The sequence below is a fragment of the Myodes glareolus genome, chromosome 6 (genome assembly GCF_982192425.1).
Source record: "Myodes glareolus chromosome 6, mMyoGla1.1, whole genome shotgun sequence".
NCBI lineage: Eukaryota > Metazoa > Chordata > Mammalia > Rodentia > Cricetidae > Myodes > Myodes glareolus.
Genome location: NC_142031.1, coordinates 22820263 through 22843649, shown reverse-complemented (window position 1 = coordinate 22843649; position 23387 = coordinate 22820263). Strand labels below are relative to the sequence as shown.

The 23387-nt window shown below is 52.9% G+C and overlaps 2 protein-coding genes across 3 annotated transcripts in view; both read right to left on the bottom strand.

The window, feature by feature from the left end:
- Positions 1–202: 202 nt before the first annotated feature.
- Positions 203–6557, bottom strand: Abtb1 (ankyrin repeat and BTB domain containing 1). Of its 2 annotated transcripts, none has more exons than XM_048416529.3 (12): positions 6259–6557; positions 5320–5382; positions 5191–5246; positions 4137–4281; positions 3840–3999; positions 3703–3748; positions 3327–3443; positions 3122–3240; positions 2904–3002; positions 2653–2820; positions 866–1066; positions 203–778 (listed from the first exon to the last, which is right to left on the bottom strand). In XM_048416529.3, the coding sequence occupies exons 1-12, from the start codon at positions 6312–6314 to the stop codon at positions 572–574; spliced, it is 1437 nt and encodes a 478-aa protein (XP_048272486.1). In that variant the 5' UTR covers positions 6315–6557; the 3' UTR covers positions 203–571. The 2 variants fall into 2 exon arrangements, with proteins under 2 accessions (XP_048272486.1, XP_085546719.1); XM_085690593.2 differs by lacking the exon at positions 6259–6557 and adding an exon at positions 5620–5641.
- Positions 6558–7057: 500 nt separating this feature from the next.
- Podxl2 (podocalyxin like 2) overlaps positions 7058–23387 on the bottom strand; it is a 34085-nt gene continuing 17755 nt past the window's right edge. The window contains exons 3-8 of the mRNA XM_085690592.2: positions 14177–14976; positions 13692–13766; positions 9930–10086; positions 9555–9616; positions 7964–8143; positions 7058–7475 (exon numbers count right to left, since the gene is read on the bottom strand). Of these exons, the coding sequence (XP_085546718.1) occupies positions 7263–7475; positions 7964–8143; positions 9555–9616; positions 9930–10086; positions 13692–13766; positions 14177–14976 (1487 nt within the window). The 3' untranslated portion in view covers positions 7058–7262. The remainder of the gene's footprint in view (positions 7476–7963; positions 8144–9554; positions 9617–9929; positions 10087–13691; positions 13767–14176; positions 14977–23387) is intronic.

The window sequence follows — 23387 nt, the reverse complement described above, 5'->3', positions numbered from 1 at the left end:
ACGAAGTCAGATCTGTTGTGGTTAAGTGGCAGGAGTAAATGCCTACTGACTCAGAACCTCTTTGACAAGTCTCGGGGTCACCCTCCAGAGTGTCCCACTGAGGATGCCCAAACCCCAACCCACAGTCCCCAGCTTCCCCTCCTTACCATTCCACTTCCCAAAGCCTGCCCTCCCAAGCTGCACCCCAACACAGGCTCGGGTCTCCACAGTGAATTCAAGCTTTATTGCCACACACACTCCTCGCTTCCTGTCCAACCCTGTACATGGAAGTAGCCGAAGCAAGTCAGGGCTGGGCGAGTGCCAGGAAGGAGTAGGTGGGTTGCTGGGCGAGAGGGGACTGAGTTCAAAGCCTACCACACCCCAGCTTTCCCTGAGTGGTGCCAGCCCCAAGTCTTGGGGCTTATTTGTGCACTAGGGGAGGAGGCTCATCCCAAGAACTTGTGAGGTCCCCAGGAGCCCAATGAGTCCCCTCTGTCCACTGTAATGCCACCAAGCGTGCAAGAGCAACAGTTTCTGCATGCACACACTGCACATGCTTGTCACCATGGGAGCCCTAGCTGCAGGCAAGGGTTCAGCAGTCTAAGCCAATGGACACCAGCAGGTCTTCAAGTGCCCGCAGTCGCTGCTGAGCCTCCTCAATGGCACTGTAGGTCTGGACTGTGCTAGCCACGTGGAAGCGGATGTCATCAACCAGTGGAATGGAGTCAGTCTCCTGCCGGGCGGCCACAGCTGCTGCCTCTTCCCGCACAGCCTCCACAAAGTCCTCTCGCTCTACCAGCTGCAGAAGAACAGGCTCAGCGCCGGCTGTATCCAGCACAGGCTGTCTCCTGCCCTCATAGCCTCCCCTCTCTGCACCCCTGCCCACCTTCTCGATGACCTTGGCCATGTACTCAGTACACTGGTCCTCCAGTCGGGCCAGGCGAAACAGCTTGGCTATGCGCCAGACGCCTACCACACTGTCCTCCTCCAGCATCTGGGCCAGGCTGCGGCCGCAGAGTCGCTTCAGACCAGGCAGAAGGTACATGTCGGCCACACTCAGCACATCATAGGCCAACTCAGGGGGAAGCTGTGGAATAAGAAGGGACACGGAGACACCAGCGATCACCAAGGGCCCCCAGGGTCCAGGGTGGAGGCCCCAGGGGGGACAGGAGTGACACAACTCTGGAGGTTGGCCCAGGTCCCTGAGGGTGCAATGGGCAGAGGAGTCTGGGCGGAGAGGGCCCTGTGCCTGGAGGCCTTCTAGGAAAAGCTGTGTGGGCTCAGTCACAGACTTGAGTTCCCCACCTCCAGCTGTGAAATTCCAGGCAAGTCCCTTCACCTCTCTGTGCCTGTTTCCTCATCTGTAGAGTAGAGAGATTCATGACTACCTTGAAAAACTGTAAAGTGAGCTGGAGATGTCTATCTCCAGTTCACAAGCACGGACATGGCTCCTTCCACTGTGAGAGACCACACAGATTTGAGCAAGGGACAGCTAAGGTCTTGGTTAAGAAAGACCAAGGGTCCAGCTTCAGCTTCAGCCTGACCTTGGGTGTCCCAGGGACTGAGCAGAGGGGAAAAAGGACTATGCCACTGCATTTCAGGCTGCCACCATGCCATCTAATCGACTATGGTCCTGTGGTCACATGCATAAGACTCAGGGAAACACATTTATCTTCCATCTTCTTAGGAGATACACTGAAGCACTGAGCAGGTATATGACTAAGATGACACAGCTCACAAGAGACTAATCTACTGTTAGACCATGGTCAGAAGTCGAAACCCACTCTGAGCTATTAAGAATGTTCTTGGGAGCCAGGTGATAGTGGCACATTCCTTTAATCCCAGCACTCTGGAAGCGGAAGCAGGTGGATCTCTATGAATTTGAAACTAGCCTGGTCTACAGAGCAAGTGCCAGGACAGGCTCCAAAGCTACACAAGGGAACCCAGTCTCAAACAAACAAACAAAAACAGAAAAGAAAAAAACTGTTCTTGGCGTATAAAGCTTCTTCAGGAGGAAGCTTGTGACTCAGGATGACAGACTCAACCACAGAGTGAGTGGCAAATCATGAGAAAGGAAGTGAGGGAAGGAGGCAGAACGGAGGCTGATGGTAGAAGCTAGTACAGGAGAGGCTGATGGGAGCCGAAGGGCCAGGACCGGGGTCAGCAGGGAGCGCTACAGGTATACACATTCCTGTGACTCCATCTCAGTTGTAGTGGACAAAGTCAGGGACAGAAGCTACAGCCTGAAGGTCAGGGCCACCATTCCTACACAGAACTTTCCCGAAGCACAGCATGCCCAGCTGAGCAGCTCTGAAGATACCACGTGGCCCACCAGGCCCAAAACATTACCTTCTGAGGAAAGGTCTGCAGGGGTGCCCTGGAGAAGCCAGAGAGCGGGACATCCGGTCCCTCGGAAAGCCACATGTCCTCTCACACCAATGAAAAACATAGTTCTCTCCTGCACGCTGCCCTGCTACAGCGCTGTGCACACACACGCGCACCAACACAGGGAACCTTGGCACTGCCTACTGCCACCCATAGGCCTGAGTCAGGAACTCTGGGGTAGCTAAGGATAGGAATGACCCAAGAGCCCAGAACCCCAAGGACCTTAACAACCCTAAGGCAGACAGCTCAGGGCTCTATTCCCTGCTGCCCTCCCACTGGGTGTCACACCTCAGTATGGTCACTGTATACGTAGTATAGCACATGAGTGAAGATCTCTGGGGAGATGTCATGCAGGGTGACAACTGGGGGGTCCCCAGAGGCTGCAGGTTCCTCGCTCTCTCGAAAGTGGTCATCCAGCAGGGCCCGGAAGTAGTCGCTGCGGCCACAGAAGAAAGCCTGAGGGAGGAGAGTTCAGGGGGTACCAGTGCCGGAATCCGCCCCCAGGTGCTAGCCCAGTAGGGACAGGAGGGGACAGGCACCTTGTGACAGAGGAAGCTGGAGTCGGCCACTCGGAAGCAGATATCAGGACAGCTGCTGAAGCCATCAGGACATGGGAAGGGCAGCTCTCCTAGGTCACCCTGGTATAGGAAAGGTACCCATCAGAGAAAAGCTATTCATGAAAGGCTGGCCTAGGAGGGGAACCCAGCCCGTTCCTAGACACCCTTCCTGCCCACCAGGCCAGCATGCCCTTCAGTACCCGCAGCTCAGGTGGCAGGGCACAATCAGCCAGCAGTGCCATATCCTCCCGCAACCGGGGATCTGCTGGAGGGGGCTCAATAGTCAGCACCTTCACACACGTGCCAGGCTTGGAAGCCACTAGGGGAGAGGACAGAGGGATTTAGAGAGCTTGACCCGTGCTACTGGCTATAACCCAAGGCCTTGGACTGAGACCCTGTACACACCGAATTCAGACACCTTCTCGCATTTAGCCTCCAGGTCTTCAAGCAGGTCCCATAGCTGGCACTGCTTGGCCAGACGTTCACAATCACTAACATGCTCCACACCAATGTCTAGGCGGCCTGGGGGTACAGGGGGCTGGGTTAGGACCCGAGAGTGATTCCTACTCAATGCCCTGGTTTCCTCTTCCAGAAGGCTCTGAGATCTGCTCAGTTTGTGGATGGGATGTTTTCTTTCAGTGCACCGAGTCTGAATCAGGATGCTTGCATGTTGGGCACACCCCTCCTCCCCAAAAGTGAGTGACTTAGAAGGGGCACACCCCTCCTCCCCAAAAGTGAGTGACTTAGAAGGGGCACTGTCTCAGCCCAGGGGATCAGTCACCTGTGTACAGGTACTGCAGCAGAGCCCCAAAGGCCACCGGGTTGATCTGTGGGCAAAGCAAAAATGAGAGGTCAGAGGGTACCACCCAGCACGAGCTAACTGCTTGCCCAGAGGTCAGCCAAGGCAGACAGACGCACCAGCGGGTGCCTGAGAACCACAACACTCTTGCCCTTCCACTTGGTGTCCAGCATGTTGGCGAAGTAAGTGCTGCGAGCACCGAGGACACAACGGTGTGCCCGGAACGGCTTTCCGTGTACCACGAAGACCACGTCACTGTGGATGCCCTGTTCCAGAAGCCTGGGAAAGCCAGGAAGGGATGCATCACTTAGGCAAAAGCAGGTGCATCAAGACCACTCAGCACACCCCGCCCACCTGAACCCACTGAGAGTGCGCAGTAACCCCCACCAGCGCTACAAGCTCCACCCCCAGCTCACCGCTGCAGGAAATCGTCGTAGTAATCCCGCCTCCTGCAGGATGCGGTGACTTGTTTGTAGTCACGCAGTGCACGGCGAATGGGGTCGCTCAGCGCCCCATAGAGACAACGTTCTCCATCGAAAGTGTTGGCCTCACAGCGGGCTCCTACGAAGCAGTGTTCACCGGTCAGGGAAGGCAAAGGACACGCAATCCGTGTACTTAAACGTAGGCATATTCATGCGCACATATACGATATGCAGCCTAAATGCAGATTGGATGGCTGGTCTGGTGTACAGACATCTTGACTGGCAGATCTCTGCCTCAACTGAACCTACACTCGTGGGGCACATGAGCACTTTAGTACGAGACAGCTGTGATTATTACAAAACAGGACCATAGTGACAATGATCACTACACAATGGCTGCTACACGGGGAGGCTGTCAAGGCCAGTGCAGTGGCTAAGTACAGGGACTTGAATGAAGCGAGAGGTGCACAGATCCGGTAGGAACTCCAGTCTAAGCAGGAGGTACTGCAACCAAAAAGACTTGAGGCAGGAGATGGCTTCATCTAGTGGGGCACTAAGGGAACAGGTGTTGATTGGCAGCCAGCAGGTGGAGGCTAATGAGTCCTGTGGAGTTTTCACAGGCAAGTCTGATTTTAGCCTTTTTGTCCTGTTATTTGAAACAAGGTCTCAAAAGGTAGCCTTGGTTAACTTTGAACTTGAGATGATCCCCCTACCTCAATTCTCTCTCCCAGTGATTGGATCACAGGGTGAGCAACCATGCCCAATTGCTTTCCCCACAAACACTCCCTAACTCCCTTCACCTCTACTGGGGGAAAGATCCTCTGCCTGCAATATGGGGGCCAAGAGATCAGTTTAGCAGATCAATGGTGATATGGTCCAGACACCCCACTGGAACTGGTCTGGGTGTCAAGGGTGACACGGGAAGTGGACCGAGGGTTAGAAAGTACCGTTTGTTGACTTTGGGGTGTTAACAAGAAATCAAGGGTACATGCAAATGTGTAGCGAGGTCTCAGAGCTTACAGCCAGTCAGACCCTGGCCCTGTCTCACCGTTAGCCAAGAGGTAGCGCACCAGCTCTTCATGCCCACAGAGGCAAGCATAGTACCTAGGAAAAGGCAGCAGCTGTCAGCACCGAAGGCCCACCCTGCCCACCCAGATACCCCACAGTTCACACTCACAAAGGGGTGCTGTCCCACTTGTCCCGCACGTTCACCTCCACGTCTCGTTGCTCCAGCAGATACCTGGGCAGGAAGTTCAGAGCCTGGGTCAGAACTGCGTCTGATCTGGCAGAGGAGACCAGGTAGAGGGGAAGGAAGCCACATCTCTCTGGGCTAGAGACCCCTCTGGAAAGGGCGAGGGCTGGGAGTGCACAGCCCTACAAGGATCGGCAACTGCGAGCTGGGTGACAGCCCCAAGTTTAGAAGGCTGAGAATTTGGTCTTGTAATATTTGGGAGAGAGAAGGTGATGGGGCCCCTACTTCAGCTGGGGAGATGAAGGCAGAGAAGCCAGAGAAAAGCTGGTGCAGGCACTCTGGGAGTGGAGAGCAGGAGACAGGGGAAGATCTAGGGAAGAAGTGGAAAGAACAATTGTTAAGATGCTGAGGAGAAGAGGCCATGAACTAGGAAGCCATCCACAGGGACGCGGCAGCCCAGAGAAGATATCGAGGCAGGGCCTGGGCTCTCAGAGTTGCAGTTACATTGAGGGAGGGGTCATTAGCTCGGAGGTGACATCTGGTATTACAGACAGGCCTAAGGAGGCTTTGGGACAGAGCTGCAGCCTGTCCTGCTCTGATGAGGACAAGGGGATTTGGAAAGAAGGGCCATGGAAGATAGGAGTCCATCAAAAGAGAGTGAGGGCCAGTATCCGTTCTCCTCCCTGCCTGCCCAAGGAGACTAGGATCTCGGTGCCAGGTTCGTAGTGGCTGCATCAGGAGTATCTGCAACGCTTGATACCTCCGTGGAGGGGAGTCGTTTCCCAGCGCCGAGTTAGGTAAGAGACCTGGAGAACGATCTCTCCGACTCGGTCAGCTTCGGGAGCCCCACGGCACCCGCCCCGCACACCCATGCCCGACGCACCCTGAGGACACCCGCCCGCCTCCTGCACTGCAGGTCCTCACCGCACACGGCCCACGTCACCCTTCCTGCAGCTGGCAAACAGGTCGCTGGTGTCCATGGCTAGGGAGGCTGGACCCCCAGCCGAACGATGTCTGGAGACCTCTGTGCCGGGCCGGATGTAAACACTCACGGCCCCGCCCCTCGCGGCTTCACGTCGCAATGCCCGACTGCGACTCTGCAGCGGCGCCTGGCGTCCGGAGGACCGCTGATCCCCGCCTCCACGTCACGAAGACCTCTCATCAAAGCCCCACCCATCAACCTTGACCACGCCCACTTAGCCTCTAGGGGTCCTCTAACCTGAACCCCACCTACACGTCTAGAGGACAACTCACGCCCCCTCAGGTTCCTCCCATTCGCCAGAGAATAGCTCACTCACTACCAAGGCCCCGCTTCCCTAGAAGGGCGTCACCCGAAGTGCAGTCCGCTCCAGGCCCCGCCCGCCTTGCCCAGATTGAGCCCCGAGGACAGCACCACCCCCAGGCCTGGCACGCTGATCCCTAAACACGCCCGTGTGCGGCTTAGGCCCCGCCCATAAGGCCACAAGGCCGGTGCCTCGCCCACTAGGACCTTTCCCTGCGAGCCCCAGGCTCAGCCTACCCCGCCCGGATTTCACCCAGAGGACAATACACTCCCTAGACTCCACCCACAAAAACCTAGCCACGCCCACAAATCCCACAGAAGGCCTTCCACCCCTCTTGGCCCCGCCCACAAGCCCGCATGACCTCCCTGCCCCGCCTGCTCTTCCCCGCCCCCGCACCACCCCCAGAGCGTCGCCCTTGGGAAACAAGAAACACGCGTGGAGGCGGAGCGGCCCGCGCGTCTTGGCGGCTTTAATGGAGTCCGGGCGCGGGGAGCTGGCAGCCCTCGGGGCCGGGCGGGACGGGGTGGGAGCTGCGCCGCGGTCGCCTGCTGCGGTGGGGAAGCGTAGAGGCCCTACGTGGAGGGTCGGGAGGGGCACGGGGCCGCCGCGTCGGGCAATCCCGCGCAGTTGCACGTGGCCCGGCGCTCACAGGTGCGTGTCCTCCTCGAACATGTCCGAGTCCTCAGGGTCGCGCTTGCTGCCCATGAGCGCGCTCCAGCTGCTCGGGCCATTGATGGCCCCACCGCCGTTCAGGCTGGGCTGCTTCTCCTGCATCTCCGACTGGCTGTCGCTGGCCACGTCCAGCGTGGGATTGTCGTGGCAGCCGTTCTCCACAAAGCGCAGCTCCTCGCCGTGGGACTGCGGCAGCGGGAGAGGGAGCTGGGCACATCCGGTGGCTGCCCACGCCACGCCCCCACGCTGCACTCTGGGGCCCAGTAGACAAGTTCCTGCAGCTCTAGCCTTAATTCTCTCACTGTAAACCCTGTGACCTCCCTGGAGTCACCTGATTCCTCCCAACAGCCCTTTATAGATATGAGACTCCCCAAAACTCAGGGCAAGTGAGCTGGGCGGGATGACCAGAGCCTGTCCCTTTTCTCTAGTGCAGGTTACAGGAGACTCAAAATGTGCAGCTGCTCTTAAGCCCTGAAGCGAGGGGCACCGGGGATAGGAGGAGCCCCAGGTGAGACTGGCACCCCCTCACAGTACCAGCCTCAGAGAGAGGCGCAGGTCCCAGCCTGGCAGTGAGCACAGCTGAGTTGGTACAGGCCACCAGGTGAGGCTGCCGAGTGGCACTGGCTGATCCTGGCAGCACTCCACCCTTCCCAAGCCCTGCCTGGCCTACTCACCACGTGTTTCAGCTTGGGCAGCCGACGCTGCCAGCAGTTGTAGAGTAGGCCAAGCACAATGATGATGAAGCAGATGACACCAATGATCACCAGCACCACAAAGAGTGTCCCGTAGTCACTGCGCACCTGGGTAGCCCGCGCCTGGCAGCTGCTGGTGGTAGAGTAGTTCTGGATGCCAATCTGGGGGTGTGGAATAGGACATCAGCAAAAGTCCTGAGAGCTACGAACATTGGTGAAGTTGGAGTGTCCCCGACAGGCCTGGGACCTGGACCTGTGCTGCCGGCCATACTACTCTGCCTCTATTGGTTCATCTAAGAATAGCCTCTCCCAGTGGTCACATCTCAGCTCCCTCACATCCTCGCTGATTTCTGTCCCGCCTGGCGCTGGGACTGTTCTCCATGATGACACTCATGGCCCGAATAGATCAGGCCCCATACATGTCCCCATCAAATACACAAAGCAAAAAGGCATCTGGGAGACACTCAAGTCCACCCCTCGAAGTCGATGTCCTGAAGCATACCTTAGGAGTAGGTGGTGTCAGGCAGGCAGCCTGGCATCATCCGGGGCCAGGTGGAGATGCCCACTTACTTCCCTTTCTCAGTGGTAAGATCATAGGTGGCATGTGCTGCCTGCTGCAGACTGCTCTAACTGGGCTTCTGGCCCAGGGACAAAGCTCCCTGCAGACCAGCTTCAGGTGAAGGAAGGGAACCAAGGAAGGGGAGGGTTATCTGAGAGCCCTGGGACAGAGGTTGGGCTTCCACTCTTCCCTGTGTTACATAAAAGTCACTGGTCATCTGTATTCAGGAGCCCGGATTTTCAAGGCTGACAGAGCTTTGGGAGTCACCCAGGCAGAGCAGAAGCTTTCTATCAGATAGGCTTGGTCTTTGCTACCTGGATGATCTCAGGCAAGGCACCTGACCCCTCTGGGCTTCAGCTTTCCTCATTTAATCCTTAAAACCCCACGGAATGGAGGAAGGGACCAAGGGAGAATCCAATGTAGTCTGGACCTTGTAAACATTGTATATAGCCCAGAAACACGTAGCACCTTTGCATTATGGCATCCTGGGTATCATCAAATACTGCAGAGACCCTCCAAAGGGAAGACTGAACAGGTCATGGGTCAGGGAGAGAAAGCAGAGGCAAGGATGAGGATCGGGAGAATTTGGATATCTGGACCTCCAGCTTATAGGTTCTGTTAGCCCAGCAGGGGCCAGAAGACCACACCTGATCAGGGCCACCTCTAACAATGGAGGGGTGTTTCCCAGTTCCAGACATTCCCCAGTACCTCCAGTTCCCCAGGGTGGGGGGCACTGGTAGGGACAGGGCCTATCTTGTTCCCCCTCCACTAGGTTCTATGTGATACTTCAGACACTGTCCTACTTAATCCCTCTGCCCTGGCCACTCTCCCACCATGGCCTAGGGGTGTCCAGCCCTTTTGCTCAGTTGGTTACCTGCACATGCTCTTTCTATCTGGGGTGGCCAGGGCACACCCCTGTCCTGGAGCAGGCTGTGAATTCTTTCAGCACTTTTGAGAGTCAGGGATGGGAAAGGATGCTTCAGTAGCCTCCAAGTCAAGTCCCTGTATGCTTACCTCCTCCAGATTCCTGCGGATGCCACTGAGCATGGAAAGGACATCTTGAGTGGGTACCACCCCTGGAGAAGAAATGCCATCATCACCACAGCACCCAAACCCCTCCTAGGGCAGCCTGTCTGAGCCTCCTCTGCTACACTTCTGGTTCTAGCCACGCCCATGTATGTTCCCTGCTTGACCTGCTTCCCATGGAACACCACGTGACAGGTGTGATGCTAGAAGTGTCTGTGGCACAGGGGTCCCTCTGTCATAGCGTGTGATGGCTATACCGTCTCCTCATCACCAGAACCCAGGCACTGCTCCACCCAGAGTCCGTTCCTTCCTGAGCCCACGGTCTGAGCCTGTGGTGGGACACCTCTCCCATCTCCTGCTCACCCTGCTCGCCCACAAGTGTCATCAGCAGGTGCTGCTCTTTCTCACTGGGCTTGCTCAGAGAAATGTGCCAGTCCCCACGGTGCCCACTGCGATGGCGTGGCAGGACCTCCTCCACCAGGGCTAGGAGCTGTAGTCCGCGGTGCCGCCGAAACACCTCCTAGGGGTTCAGAGGAACGAAGCTCAAGGAATGGTGATGGTCTGACCTCATCTGCCCTCAACCCATCTCCCAAAGGCCCCGATGGCCCTCTGGCTAGCCTGGTCGACTCTGGGACCGCCTGAGAGCAGGGGATAGGCGGAGAGATTACAGCTTGTTAGTTCACTTCAATCTGCAGGTACATGGTAAAGGTGTGTGCCTGCCCCAGAGTCACTCAAGTGGAGGGGACATGGCTCTGTCCACTGACAATGACAAACCCTTTACTGGGGTTTGTGGTGCTTCCAGAGACGTGAACTATATACATGATGCCCATGGCAAGTTGAAGGAAAGACACAACACTAAGTCCCCATAGCCACCAAAGAGCATGAAGGCTGAGAACGGTGGGTGGGGCTTCTTTGCTGGTCATCTCACCACGTGACCAGCACTGAGTCTTGAAAGAGTGATGGGAGTCCTTTTACCACAGGGACTTTAAAAACCATAGAACTGGCTAAGAGTTCCCTGGGAACAGGCCAAGGGGTGGGGTGAGGTGAGGAGAGGCGAAATGGTTTCCTTCCCCTCAGATTCCACCTCACTGTTTAGATGATAATGTCAAACATAACTACAGAATGTAACATGAAAAGGAGCCCAGCCCTCTACAGGAACTTAGCGCAGGAGGACTGGAGGCCAGGCTGCTGACATGAAGTTCACACCTGCTGTTTGTAAAAGGTTCTGGTCCTCACAGCCTCTTCAGCAGCTCCTCTTCTTTTATATGAAAATCCTCGACCCCATTTCTTCCAAGAGTCCCAGCCAGACCCCTCTCCCAGATGCTCAGCTCTCCAGGGTGCTGAGGGAGCTGGGCTGTCAGAAGACATCTCAACAGGCCACCCCGAGTGCAGGCCCAGTGCCTTTCTTATGACACCTAAGGCAGAGATGAACTGCTGCGTTTGGGTTCCTGCCTAGGATAAGGGCCTGTCCCCTGGTTGTCATACCAACCTGAAATCCACCAGGCTGACTTTCATGCTGGGCATGTTCCTTGTTACCATAGTGAATGCCTGGTGCAGCTCAGGTCTAGACACTCTGTAGCTTCCTGGTCAGCAGTTCTGTCCCACACAGTCAGGCAAACCCAGGGTCGAGGGGCCAGTGTCTTCACTGATGTGGGAGGGCAGGGCAGGCTTCTACCTGCCTGTTCTGGGGCTCAGAAGCCTCCAGTTGCCCTGTACACACGTGCTACCTCTTATAGGTAGCAAAGTCTGCCAGACTCAGAGTTAGCTAAGAAAGGGAAAGCCCTGGCTTTGGAACTAGATGCACCAGGGTACAAATCCTGTGGTTTCTTAGCTCTGACCTTCAGTACCATCCTGAACCTCAGTTTCTCCATCTGAGATGTGGGCTACTTGTCATCCTGGAGTTATTCAATCACAGATTCTGGGACAGTACCTGGGTCAGCCCTACTGGTAATCCAGCCCTCTGCACGAAAGCAAAGGCCAGAAATCTCTGGTCCTCCCTGACGACTACCCAAACGTCTCTTCCAAATATCTCTTGTGCCAAGTAAACGACTGGATCCTTCATCTCTAGAGTAAAGATTCTCTTGGCTTCTAGAACTCCAAGATTAGCTTGGCATTTACTGTTTTACCGTTTTGTGCCTGTGCCTGCCGATCTCTGCCGGCTCCCTTCCTGCCTCCTCTGTCTTGGGTAAAACCAGGAGAAACTGGCTAGTCTGCACCACTCTTTCAGATCTCACACACAAAATTCAAAAACCATAGCTGCATCTTGTAAAACTGTTTCCGAGGGGCAGCAGCACGTTCCTCCCCATCTTTTCCTGAAGACAAGGGGCTGAGTGTGACCCACCACTTTTCACACACACACACACACACACACACACACACACACACACACACACAACTGTCCCTTCAAACACAGGTCAAAAAGGAAATAATGGATTACTAGATGAGAGAGATACGAAGTCTACACATGGTGCTTGGAGATGGATGCACCAATAGCAAACTCTCTCTGCCTGGAGAGGTACATCTTTTCTGTTTTGTTTTCAAATCCCGCCCCCATCCCCACCCGGGGTCTTGAGTGTGCTGAGCAGCATCACAGAGCTACACCTTAGCCCTGGGAGTTCATGTTTTCAAGTGCGTAACACAGTGCCTCTGGCCATGAGGATGTCTAGCACAGTTGTGTGGGAAGTTAGCCGTCCTGCACCCCAGAGTTAATGAGCACTGGTGTTCATGTAAGCGTATCTATTATACGGAGACACCCAACCTCTGCCCTGCCTTGGCTCCCAGAACACTGACAACAGCTCTTCATATTTCTAGTTGGACAATCTAGTCACCCCCGGAGGAAGGACCTAATGCCACTGACTTTAGAGACTTCCAAGTGAAACAGCCCAGCCAGGCCACCATCTAGGAGCCACAGTCCTGGTAGCATTGTCAGTCTGACACAGCCTGGGGTGTGAGAGGAGGAATCTCAGTTGAAGAACTGCCTAGATCAGGTTGGTCTGTAGGCATGTCTGTGAAGGATTGTCTTATAAACTGATGCAGGAGGGCCCAGCCACTGTGGGCTGTACCTTTCCCCAGGCAGGTGGTCCCCGGCTGTATAAAAACCGCTAGCTAAGTATGAGCCTGGCTGGGGGTGGGGGTGGGGCACAGCAGGCAGTGTTCCTTCATGTGCTCTGCTTTGAGTTCCTGTTTTAGATCATGCCCTGACTTCCCCCAAGGACAGACTGTGACCTGATAGTGTAAGCCAAATGCCCTTTCTTCCCCCAGTTGTTTTTCGTCTGAATGTTTTATCACCCCAACAGAGTAAGACAGGACACTATCTTGATCACGTGGAGGTTCTACATCCCATCAGGGGTCCAAGCATGGCTGGCTCAGTGACTGATGGTCTAGTGCATGAGCTGTGCAAGGCTTTGGGAGCATTTCTGTCTGTCTATCTCTTTCACGCACACACCAAAAAAACTTTCCAATCAGCCTGTTGATGCCTCCCTAGAGAGCTATGAACAAACACCAACAGATGCTGCTTATGAAAAAACTTCAGAACAAATTTAAAAACAATTAGGATGGGGATAAACATCCTTTGTGAGACAGTGTTTTCTCAGGCTGGTTTTGAACCTCTGATTCCTCTGTCAGATACCACAGTGCTGGTATTGCAGGCCTGTGTCACTACACCCCACACGAAAACAACTCTGAAAAAGATACTGTTGGGCAACGACAGTGCTTGACTGTAGCCCCAGCACTTGGAAGGTGGGCGTAGGGGGTGATTGAACCCAGAAATTCCAAGATTTCCTGACCAACACAGCAAGATCCTGTCTCACCAAAACCCTATGGATGAAAACGATAGGTCTCGATCTCATTAGTAAATAAGGCATGTAGCACGCAGGAACAAAAACCCTTCTAATTGAAAAGAAGGAGGGGCCAGGACTGCAACTCCATTGGTAAAATGTGACCCTGAGTCTGGTCCCTAACATTGAATAAAGCCAAGCCCTGCAATCTCAACACTGGGGAGGTGGAGGCAGGAGGACCAGGGGTAGGTGCTGGCTCAGTTCTGGACTGAACCGGCCTCCCAGCAAGAGCCTTGCTGTGGCACCTCTCTCTGCCCCTTCCCCTTCTCATGGCCAGCTCAGCACTCACACAGTCTATGTTCTCCGTCATGTTCAGGATGATGTAGCTCTTCCCAGCCAGGTTGCTCCAATCCTTGCAGATCACCTGTGCAGGAGACAGAAAGCAGGGCACGGAGGCCTCAGGAGAGGCCTCTGGAGGGCAGGAGGAGGTGCAGGCATGAGGTCTGCAGACAACCACATCCTCCTGAACTGCCATGCAGGGACCCCAGCCCACGCGCCTAAGACTAAACAGGGTGTCATAAATGAAAGGTTGGCCCGTCCAGAGGCTTCACTGTTGGTGTTGTCCTTTTGCCCTGGCACTTCTGGGGACTGAAGACTCCTCTCCCTCCTCCTGCAGCCTGTGTGTACGAACGATGACTTGGGTGCATGGGCGCTGACAGTGGAGGTGGGGAAGGTGTGATCAGCCCCCACCACACCACACTGCTGCTGACAGCCTCAGGACCCAGAGGACAGTAGGCATTCTTACACAGAGGGCAGCTTGCACCTCCGTCTTACCTGAGTAGAGTCCCACGGCATTAGTGAGTGAGCTTCGGCTGCCTGACCCTCCAGCGGCTGCTCACTGAGACCTTCTTGTCCCCAGGTAGCAGAGGAAGGGGTTGACTCTCTGTCTTGTGGTCCAGGTGGGAAAGAGTCTGGGGTTCTGGGGTAAAGGTGACCCTCACTGGGGACCTCAGTCCCACTTGGAGCCACTGTTTGTGGGAATGAGGAGGATGGCAGTGCCCCCTGCTGGCCATCTAAGTCAGCTGCTCCCAGGGTGGCCTCCTCACCAGCTGCCTGGGTGACCTCAGACTGTACCCCCAGCCCTCCAGCTGGCCACTCGGTTCCCCCAAACTCCTGGCTATAGTTCTGATCCCCCAGGGCCACTGTACTTGGGGTAACTGAGGGCACTGACAAGGTGGGCTTCACACTGCTCTCCACCGCCATGCCTGATGTGGCCTGGTCCCCAGAATCCTCCTGCCTGTGTCTGGTGACCCCAGGACCCTGGCTGCTGGTGCTGCTGACGCTAGGTGAAGAGTCATGGGCCTGCATGGTGGTTCCTTCTGGGGACCCGCTCACAGGGAGCAGCTCTTCCTCTTCCTCTGCTTCTGCCTTCTCCCTCTCTTCTTCTTCGTTTTCCTCTTCCTCTTCTTCTTCCTCTTCCTCTTCCTCCTCCTCCTCCTCCTCCAGAGGCATATTCCAGAGAGGCTCAGCAAGATCCGTCTTGGGCAGGATGGAGGGGAGGTTTGGCAGGTCTTGAGCCTGGCCTGGATCTTCCATGGAAGCCGCCTTCTCAGTCAGGTCTGGGAAGACGTAGTCTAAGGAAAGATGGAGAGCTAACTCGCAGGCTTCATCAGCCATGGGTGGGGTGACCCTTATACAAACAGTGACTCCAAGTGGGACTGAGGAATAAAAGAAGAGTAGTGTTTCCATGGGGACGGAAGGATACAGGGATGCCAGATGATTGGCAGCACTGGAGAAGAATGGGAAGTAAGCTGGGAAGCAGGATGAAGCCAGCCCACAAGGACATGTTTTCCCTTATGGTAATAAAAATATCATACAAACTTAGGGGCTAGAGAGGTAGATTGGTGTTAAGAGCACTGGTTCAATCCCAAGACCCACATAGCAGCTTACAAACACCTATAATTCCAGTTCCAGAGGATCCATCCAACATCTTCTTCTACCCTTCAAAGGTATTGCATGCACATGGTGGTACATAGACATATATGCAGGCAAAGCACCCATACGTATAAAATAAAAATAAATAAAATCTCCCAAACAAAACAAGACGAGACTGATGGAAACAGGCCATGATACTGTATCAGTCACTTTTCTCGTTGCTGTGATCAAAAACTTGACCAGAAGAAACTTAAGGGAGAATTTGTTTTGACTCATAATTTGAAGGGTTCAGATCATCAAGGCAAGAGGGCCATGGCAGTAAGGGTCTGATGTGGGATATCCTTTTGTATATGTGTTGCTTGTATTGGTTAATGAATACAGCTGTTTTGGCCAGTGGCGTAGCACAGTATAGCCAGGCTAGAAGAGATATATAGAGAGAGAGAGCAGTTGGAGTCAAGGAGATGCCATGGAGCTGCCGAAGGAGAAGGAAACTTACTGGTAGGACACAGCCTCGTGGCGATACACAGATTAATAGAAATGGGTTAATTCAAGATGTAAGAGCTAGCTAGGAATATGCCTGAGTCGTTGGCCAAGCAGTGTTGTAATTAATATAGTTTCTGTGTGATTATTCGGGCCTGAGCAGCCGGGAAACAAGCAGTCTCTGTTTACAAGGGTCTCCACAGTAACGGGAGCTGGAAGCAGCAGTTTGTTTATATCTTTGTGGATCAGGAAGCAGAGACAGAAGGCTTGCCATTCAACCACAAGGACCTGTGTTTGACTTTACAGCACCCACATAAAAAGATAGGTGTGGGGCTGGAGAGAGGGCCTAGAAGTTAAAAGCACTGGCTGCTATTCCAGAGTACAGCAGTTTAGTTTCCGGCTCCCACATCAGGGGGGTTACAACTGCCTGCAAGTCAAGTTCCAGAAGCTCTAATGCCTTCTTCTGTCTTCTGTGGGACCTGCATGTGTGGTACACACCTATACTCAAGCACACACACACTTATACAATGGAATCTTTTTAAAGGCTGAGTTTGATGATGCATATCTGTAATTCCATAGCTGGGGAGGCAGAGATAGATGATTCCTGGTGCTCACTAGCCATTCGGCCTAACCAAGTCAGTGAACTCTGGATTCAGAGACGCCCACCTCAAGAGAGGAAAAAAAGGAGACAACAAGGTGGAGAATAATTGAGGAAGACACCCAATGTCAACACCTGGCTTCCACATGCACACATATGTCTATGTACCAAACGTACACATACGAACATGTTCCCCCTCCCCCCTCTCGTGCTGGAGGGTGGGGGCAAGCTTCACACATGCTTAGCAAGTGCTCTACCACTGAACTACCACTGAACTATATTCCCAGACCAGGAAGTTTGTTCTGAACTAGGAATTTTATATGCAACTAAACTATCTTTCAATTGTGGTTGCAAAATAAAGGCACATAATACATGCAAGGACTCAAGTGGTTTACTCTCCATTAATTCTCAGAGAGTTATTCAAGGATGTCTCCTAGAGGAGAAAAGACCTGGGAAATTAAGAAACACAAGAAGACTGGAATGACAGTAAGTCTCAGAATAGAGGTGGCACTGTAGGTCTAGAAAGCAGCTGGTAAAAGTAGAACAAGAATCTAGAAAGATCTGAGACGAATAATAGCAAAAAAATTGTTTCCTTGTAGTAAGAAGTATGACTTCTATGGTGGCTCTCTCCTGTAGTCCTAGTAGGAGGCAGGAAAGGGCCATGGATCTGAGGCCAGGTAAGATCCAGGCCAGCTTAGGCTCCAGATTAGACCCTGTCTCAAAAAACAAAATAACAACAAAGATCTAACTGAAAATCTGTGCAATCTTAGCAACAATGGAAATTCTGCTGAGGCATAAACAAGAGGTTAGAATATCCTAGCTGCTGTTTCTTACGTGTGTGTTTTGAGGAATGGAGCCTTGGTCGCTCAAGATCCTCTTCTTCCACCTTTGCACAGAACACAACCTGTAGAGTAGGTAGTCAGTTCCCCACACAATGAGGCATCTATGACCTTCAGGGGACACGGACCACGTACCCACGGAGGAAACCCATGGCACGCCTGAAACCAAGATGTGTTTGGGGGAAGGGCAGCGGCACTGTGATGACCTAGACAAACCGAGACCGCTCCCTGAGGGTGAAACGTCCTGAGGTGTTCAGAGTGTATACCTTCGCCTATGCTGCATGAGCGGCTTGGCTCCTTGATGAATGGGGTCCACTCCCAACACAGATAATGGACTAGAGAGCATACTGTGATCCCTGACAGCAACGAGATGGGAGCCTGCATAGTCTGTAGCAGCAGAATGCCCTGTGCTACGTTAGGACAGGCAACTGAAGCTAACCCATCTGCCCAGAAAGGACTGTCCTGCCTGAGGGAAGAATGACAGTGGGGAAGGACACACAGACACTGTCCTCTGCACTAGCCTCTGATCTGGCATAAAAGGTGGGGGGAGGAGAAGGAGCTAGAGGTGTTGGCTGCTGTTCTGTACACACAGCGAGACACAACACAGAGCGGGTACAAATTAGGTGTGTGCTAAATAGCTCTTCCTGAGAACTTGGGGAGAATCAGACAGCGAGGAGGAGAAGGAGACAGAGGGAGGGTGATGGCTTCCAGGTCCAACCTCTAATACAGAGGAAGCGAGACTCCAAGACTCAACATGCAGACAGGGCCTTCCTACTGGCTTATAGGAATCTATGGGGATTATGGAGTGTGCTGCCTCTGGATTGAGATTCAGGAAGGATTCCTAAGCTAAAGAGATCCCCACAGCCTGGCTTTTGAGGTGGTGGAAGGAAGCTGCATCGTGGGAAGGGGCACGGGATCAGCCCGAGTGCTGCGGAAGCGGAGGAACTGAGTAGTGTGGCTACTCATCCCTCCACACAAAAGCTAAGCAATGCAAGGGAAGCAAGTCCCCAGTAGACACTTAGTTATCGCTGGCTGAGGTCTCTATAACTACCAGGCACTGAAAGACAACAGGGAAAGGGTCGGTTTTCCTAGGGGAATTGGGTCTGAGAAGGGTTTGACCGCATGAGAGGGCTGAATAGAACTGTGGTCATGAAAGAGTTAACAAGTTGATTCAGTCGTGTGTTGGGCAGTCTCTGTCAACTTGACACAAATTAAGAGGGAACCTCAACTGAGGAATTGCCTCCATCAGATTGTTCTGTGGTGGTGTCTGTGGGACATTTTCTTGATTAATGATTGATGTAGGAAGGCCCAGTCCCACTGTGAGCAGTGCCGTCCCTAAACTGGTAGTCCTAGGTTGTGTTAGAAAGCAGACTGAGCAAGCCAGTAAGCAGCTTCCTCCATGGTCCCTGCCCTGACTTCTCTCAAGAAAGGACTGTGATGTATAAGAGTAAGTCAAATAAACCCTTTCTTCCCCTGGTTGCTTTTGGCAACTCATTGCAATAGGGAGCAGACCAATATAAGCTGGGACTTCACGAATTGTTGTTGAGATCTAGTGATTTCATCAATTGCTGAGCCCCACGATGGGGTGAGATCGTTATGAGGTAGTAGAAGCTCTGGCAGAGCTGAATGGTTTAGACTGGAATGAAAATCAGGTTTATAAATGCTAAAGCAATCCTGAGGGGATGCCTCTGTCACAGGATGAAAGAATTACAGGAAGGAGAGGTGGAGGCGGTGCAGACACTTGCTTGGGAGGCACAAGGCTCTTCCATCCCATCACCAGCACTGCAAAGAACAAGCCAAATAAAAACATAAATAATTGCGAGGGAGAAAGAGCTGCAGACACAGCCTGTGATCGCCCTCTAGGACCACATCTGTGAACTGCAGCAGCTCCCAGGCCGGCTCTGTGTTGGTCCATCAGCTCCAGGTAGGAGTTTCAGGTCACTGGAGTCCCTGCAGCAGCCCCTCGCCTGATGTGGAGACACTTCAGAGTGCCCAAGGCACCTAGATGAAGCCACAGCCGACGAGTAGGACTGCCCAGGAGACAAAGGACTCTTCCCAGGATGCCAGTGCCCAGGAAGTCATCCAGAGCAGGGGCCACTGAAGAGGTGAATAATCTCTCAGACTTGTCCCATCACGAAAACATCAAGCTAGGTCACAAGACATGGCGGATCTGGACCGGTCAGATATCCCCTAAGCAGTCCCTAATGGCACAGAGGCTCCCTGACTTTCTTCTGGAACTGCTAGGGAACAATATTGTAAAGTTACAGCACCATCTGGTGGCTTTAGTGTGAAACTAACTCTTCCCTAAGTCTTGACATGATTTCCTAACCCTATAGACTGGGGACTTGCTTCTCAGATGAAGAGCCCAGGAGCGGAAACCATGACCTCTGAGTGTGAAGAAGCTTGTCAGTACTGTGGAGCTCTGGGTTCTGTGGAGTTAAAGTTACCTCAGAATCATTTCGTTCCACACCCAGGACCCACATGACAAATGGAGTGACCAGCTGTCACTTCCCTATCCCTGTCATCTCTAGCTGTGACCACAGCCACAGTGTAAAGCTGGGGCTGAGTCATAGAAGGGGCTGCTTCAGAGGTGCAGGCAGGAGCCATAAATGCGGGAGTATTCACCTTGGGAGATGGTCTGGGGTCCATGTACCCCACACCCACCCTCCATGGTGGGATAGTGTTCCCAAGATGAGAGGGAGCCTGTGACCGTTAATCTTAAATGCCAACCTGATGGAACTTAGAACCACCATGGAAAATAAACCACGTGACTGTGGGGGAAGATTCTAGATTGACTTAGATGAGGTGGGAACACCCATTCTAAATTTGGTCAAACAATTCCATGGGCAGGAGTCCCGGATTGCATAAAAAAGAGTGAACTGAGTTGAAGCCCTCCTGACCGCATGGATGTGACCAGATGTCCCAGCCTCCTGCCACCATGTCCTCCCCACCACCTCAGCCAACCCTCCCTCCCTTCTTGTCCTCCCCACCTCAATCAACCCTCCCCCCAATCAAGTCGCTTTTGTCAGGCATTTTGTATAGCAACAGGAAATGTAATGAAAGTCTGCCTGGGCCTTCCCAGAAATCTCCTGGAGCCACACTGCACACCCCTCGCACCCCACTGAAAGAGAGCAGTGGCTGCAGGGACAGCTGTGACAGTCACCACTAGCCTGAGGTGGCCCCAGCCACGTGGGCGTCTAACACTGGACTACTAACGTCCCACCTTCTGGCAAGGTAACTGGCTGCAATTTCTGGGACCTTTTGGAACTTTCTTGACCTCCTTTAAAAAGCCTTTCTCTCCTTGCTGCCTCTTTCTTCCTATCTTCTTTATCCCAACTGGGATGCTTCCTCTCCCCCCTCCACCCCCACCGCTCAGGCCAATTTCTTTTTTATTTAGTGAGAGCCACCTGTTAAGTGTCCTGGGTGGGGGGTACATATTCTCTGAATTGCTCCAATCTTACCAAACAACTAGACTTATTCTTATCGTAAAGCTTCTCTGTTGATATTCCTGTCCTTGGAAACCCAGTGGGTCTTTTGTTTTGTGTTGGGACATGTACAGACGTGAACCTCTTCCACCTTGTCTGAAGTTCAGAGAATCTGAGTTTATTTTTTGTTCTTTCAAAGATGTTAACAAGTGTGGCCACACACCTGACCTGTGTGGTTACTTGGTGTTTTGGACATTAAGAGGGCTCATCCGCTCCACCCTGACCAAAGGTCAGAGAATTCTAGCACACTCCTGTGCTCCTTCATTTAAAATAGGAGGTCTGACATAGGGAGTGGTGGTCTACAGGATACTTGGTCTAGGGTGTGTTCACTGCGTATTTCTGCCCGTGACATCAAATACTTTACTCAGGAAACAGCGGCTTGATGTCCCAAGTACTGAAACAAGCAACTGTTCTGAGTGTCCTCTGTGTGGTGTTAAAGCCGTCTTTTACTTTCTTCCCCCTTCTGTATTGGGGTATAAAAGCACATGAAAATCAAACACGGGAGAACACAGAATTCAGCATGCACTATTTGCTGAGTTGCCCTCCCGGTACTATTCTATGTCTCTGTTTCTTTCCTATCTCTGTTTCTCCTACCTAACATTTCTAATCCTCATGTCCCCACCCTTGAACATACGAACTTGCCATGGTTGGACTATGGTAGAAGTCACCCCAAAAAGGGTGACTTACAACAGATGGCAGCTCAATGTGTCGCTTACAACTGTTTTGCTTTGTGGTTGTTTTGTCAAGACAGGGTTTCTCTGTGTAGCCCTGACTATCCTAGAACTCACTCTGTAGACCAGGCTGGCCTTGAACTCAGAGATCCGCCTGCTTCTGCCTCCTGAGTCCTGGGGTTAAAGGTGCGTGCCACTATCACTCGTATTCAACACAGTTGAATCTAATAGCTATCTAAGAGCAGAGACCCAACAGTGCCTGCCAAATGAGTTCTGACCTTGCTGTGTGATGCACCGGCTAGGGCTCCCTGGAGCAGAAGGGCGGGGGTGGGGGGACACCACATGGCAGCTCCTGGGAGATCCTGCGGCCTCACAGGCAGCCAGAACATGCTCTGTGAACTCTGCTCTCCGCAAATGTTTGCTCTTCTGCTCCCTTCTATTTCTGTCTTTTAACCTCACCACTGTGCTGGTGTTTGCTTTCTAAATATATCGTGCTGTATGTCTTTCCTCTGCTGCATCTGAGCTTTGCACAAGTCTCTCCCTCCATGTACTATGGCCGCTGAACCTTATTCTATCCCTCTCCCCAGGGCAGTGTTTGCACTAAAGACATTTGGCATTAGCTGAAATATTAATGGACTGACATCCCTATTCAAGGCCTGGAATTAGAAGAGGCAAGTGGGCCAGAGACCTTGAAAGTTCACTTTAAATGTCCCTTCTGATTAATGTCAAATTCCTGAAAATTGTCCCCTTAGTGCACCTGCGAGCCAGCAATTCAACCAAGAGTTAACATGGAAACACCCAAAAGCCAAAAGAGATTTATATAGAACATAGGGGCGAAGGAGAGAGGCTGTCAGTATAACTAAACCGACTTTCTAATGACCAGGCTCAACAGTATTAAAAGAAACAGAAGCCAAGGCTGGGGTTTCACTTGGTGGTGCACAGGCCTCACATGCAAGAGGTCCTGGGCTCCATTCCCAGCACAGAAAAGAAAATAGCCTATAGCGTCTAGATGGTTGGTTCAATGAGTGAAGGCACTTGTCACTAAGCCTGAGTTTTATTCCCAGGACCACAGGGTGAAGGAAGAGAAATGGCTCTGGGCTGTCTTCTGACCGCCACATGCTCACATCCATGTGAACACACAAGAATACATACATGTACACAAAATAGATATGTAAAAGTATACAGTTAAAAAATCTAAACCTAGGGCTGGAGAGATGGCTCAGTGGTTAAGAGTGCTGCTTGCTCTTCCAAAGGTCCTGAGTTCAATTCCCAGCAACCACATGGTGGCTCACAACCATCTGTAATGAGGTCTCTTCTGGCCTGCAGGCATACACACAGAATACTAAGAATACTGTATACATAATAAACAAATAAACCTTTAAAAAAAATCTAAACCTAGAACTCTAGCCCCCTGAAATCAACCAAGGGGCTCACACCTGTTTTCAGGACCTACTATAGCTCAGTTCACACAGTGAAAGCTTAGAGCCCACAGATATGGTGACTCACCTCTACTGAGCACTTGGGAAGCTGAGGCAGGAGAATTGCTGGAGTTCAAGGCCAGCCTGGGATACCGAATGAGACCCTGATCCAAAACAAAACCTCACCCCCTCCAGTTCCCTGTAGGGGAAGGCTGAAGACTGTCAGCCCTCACTGGACCCTGGGACACCGTCGTCAGCCCTCACTGGACCCTGGGACACCGTCAGCCCTCATTGGACCCTGGGACACTGTCATCAGCCCTCACTGGACCCTGGGACACCGTCAGCCCTCATTGGACCCTGGGACACCATCAGCCCTCATTAGACCCTGGGACACCGTCGTCAGCCCTCACTGAACCCTGGGACACCGTCAGCCCTCATTGGACCCTGGGACACTGTCATCAGCCCTCACTGGACCCTGGGACACCGTCAGTCCTCACTGGACCCTGGGACACCGTCATCAGCCCCTACTGCGAAGCTGCAGGAATGCTTGCTGGCACAGGACACTGATGCTAATGATTAGACCCCAGAGGTGTGTGTACCACAGCTCTGCTTAATGCCA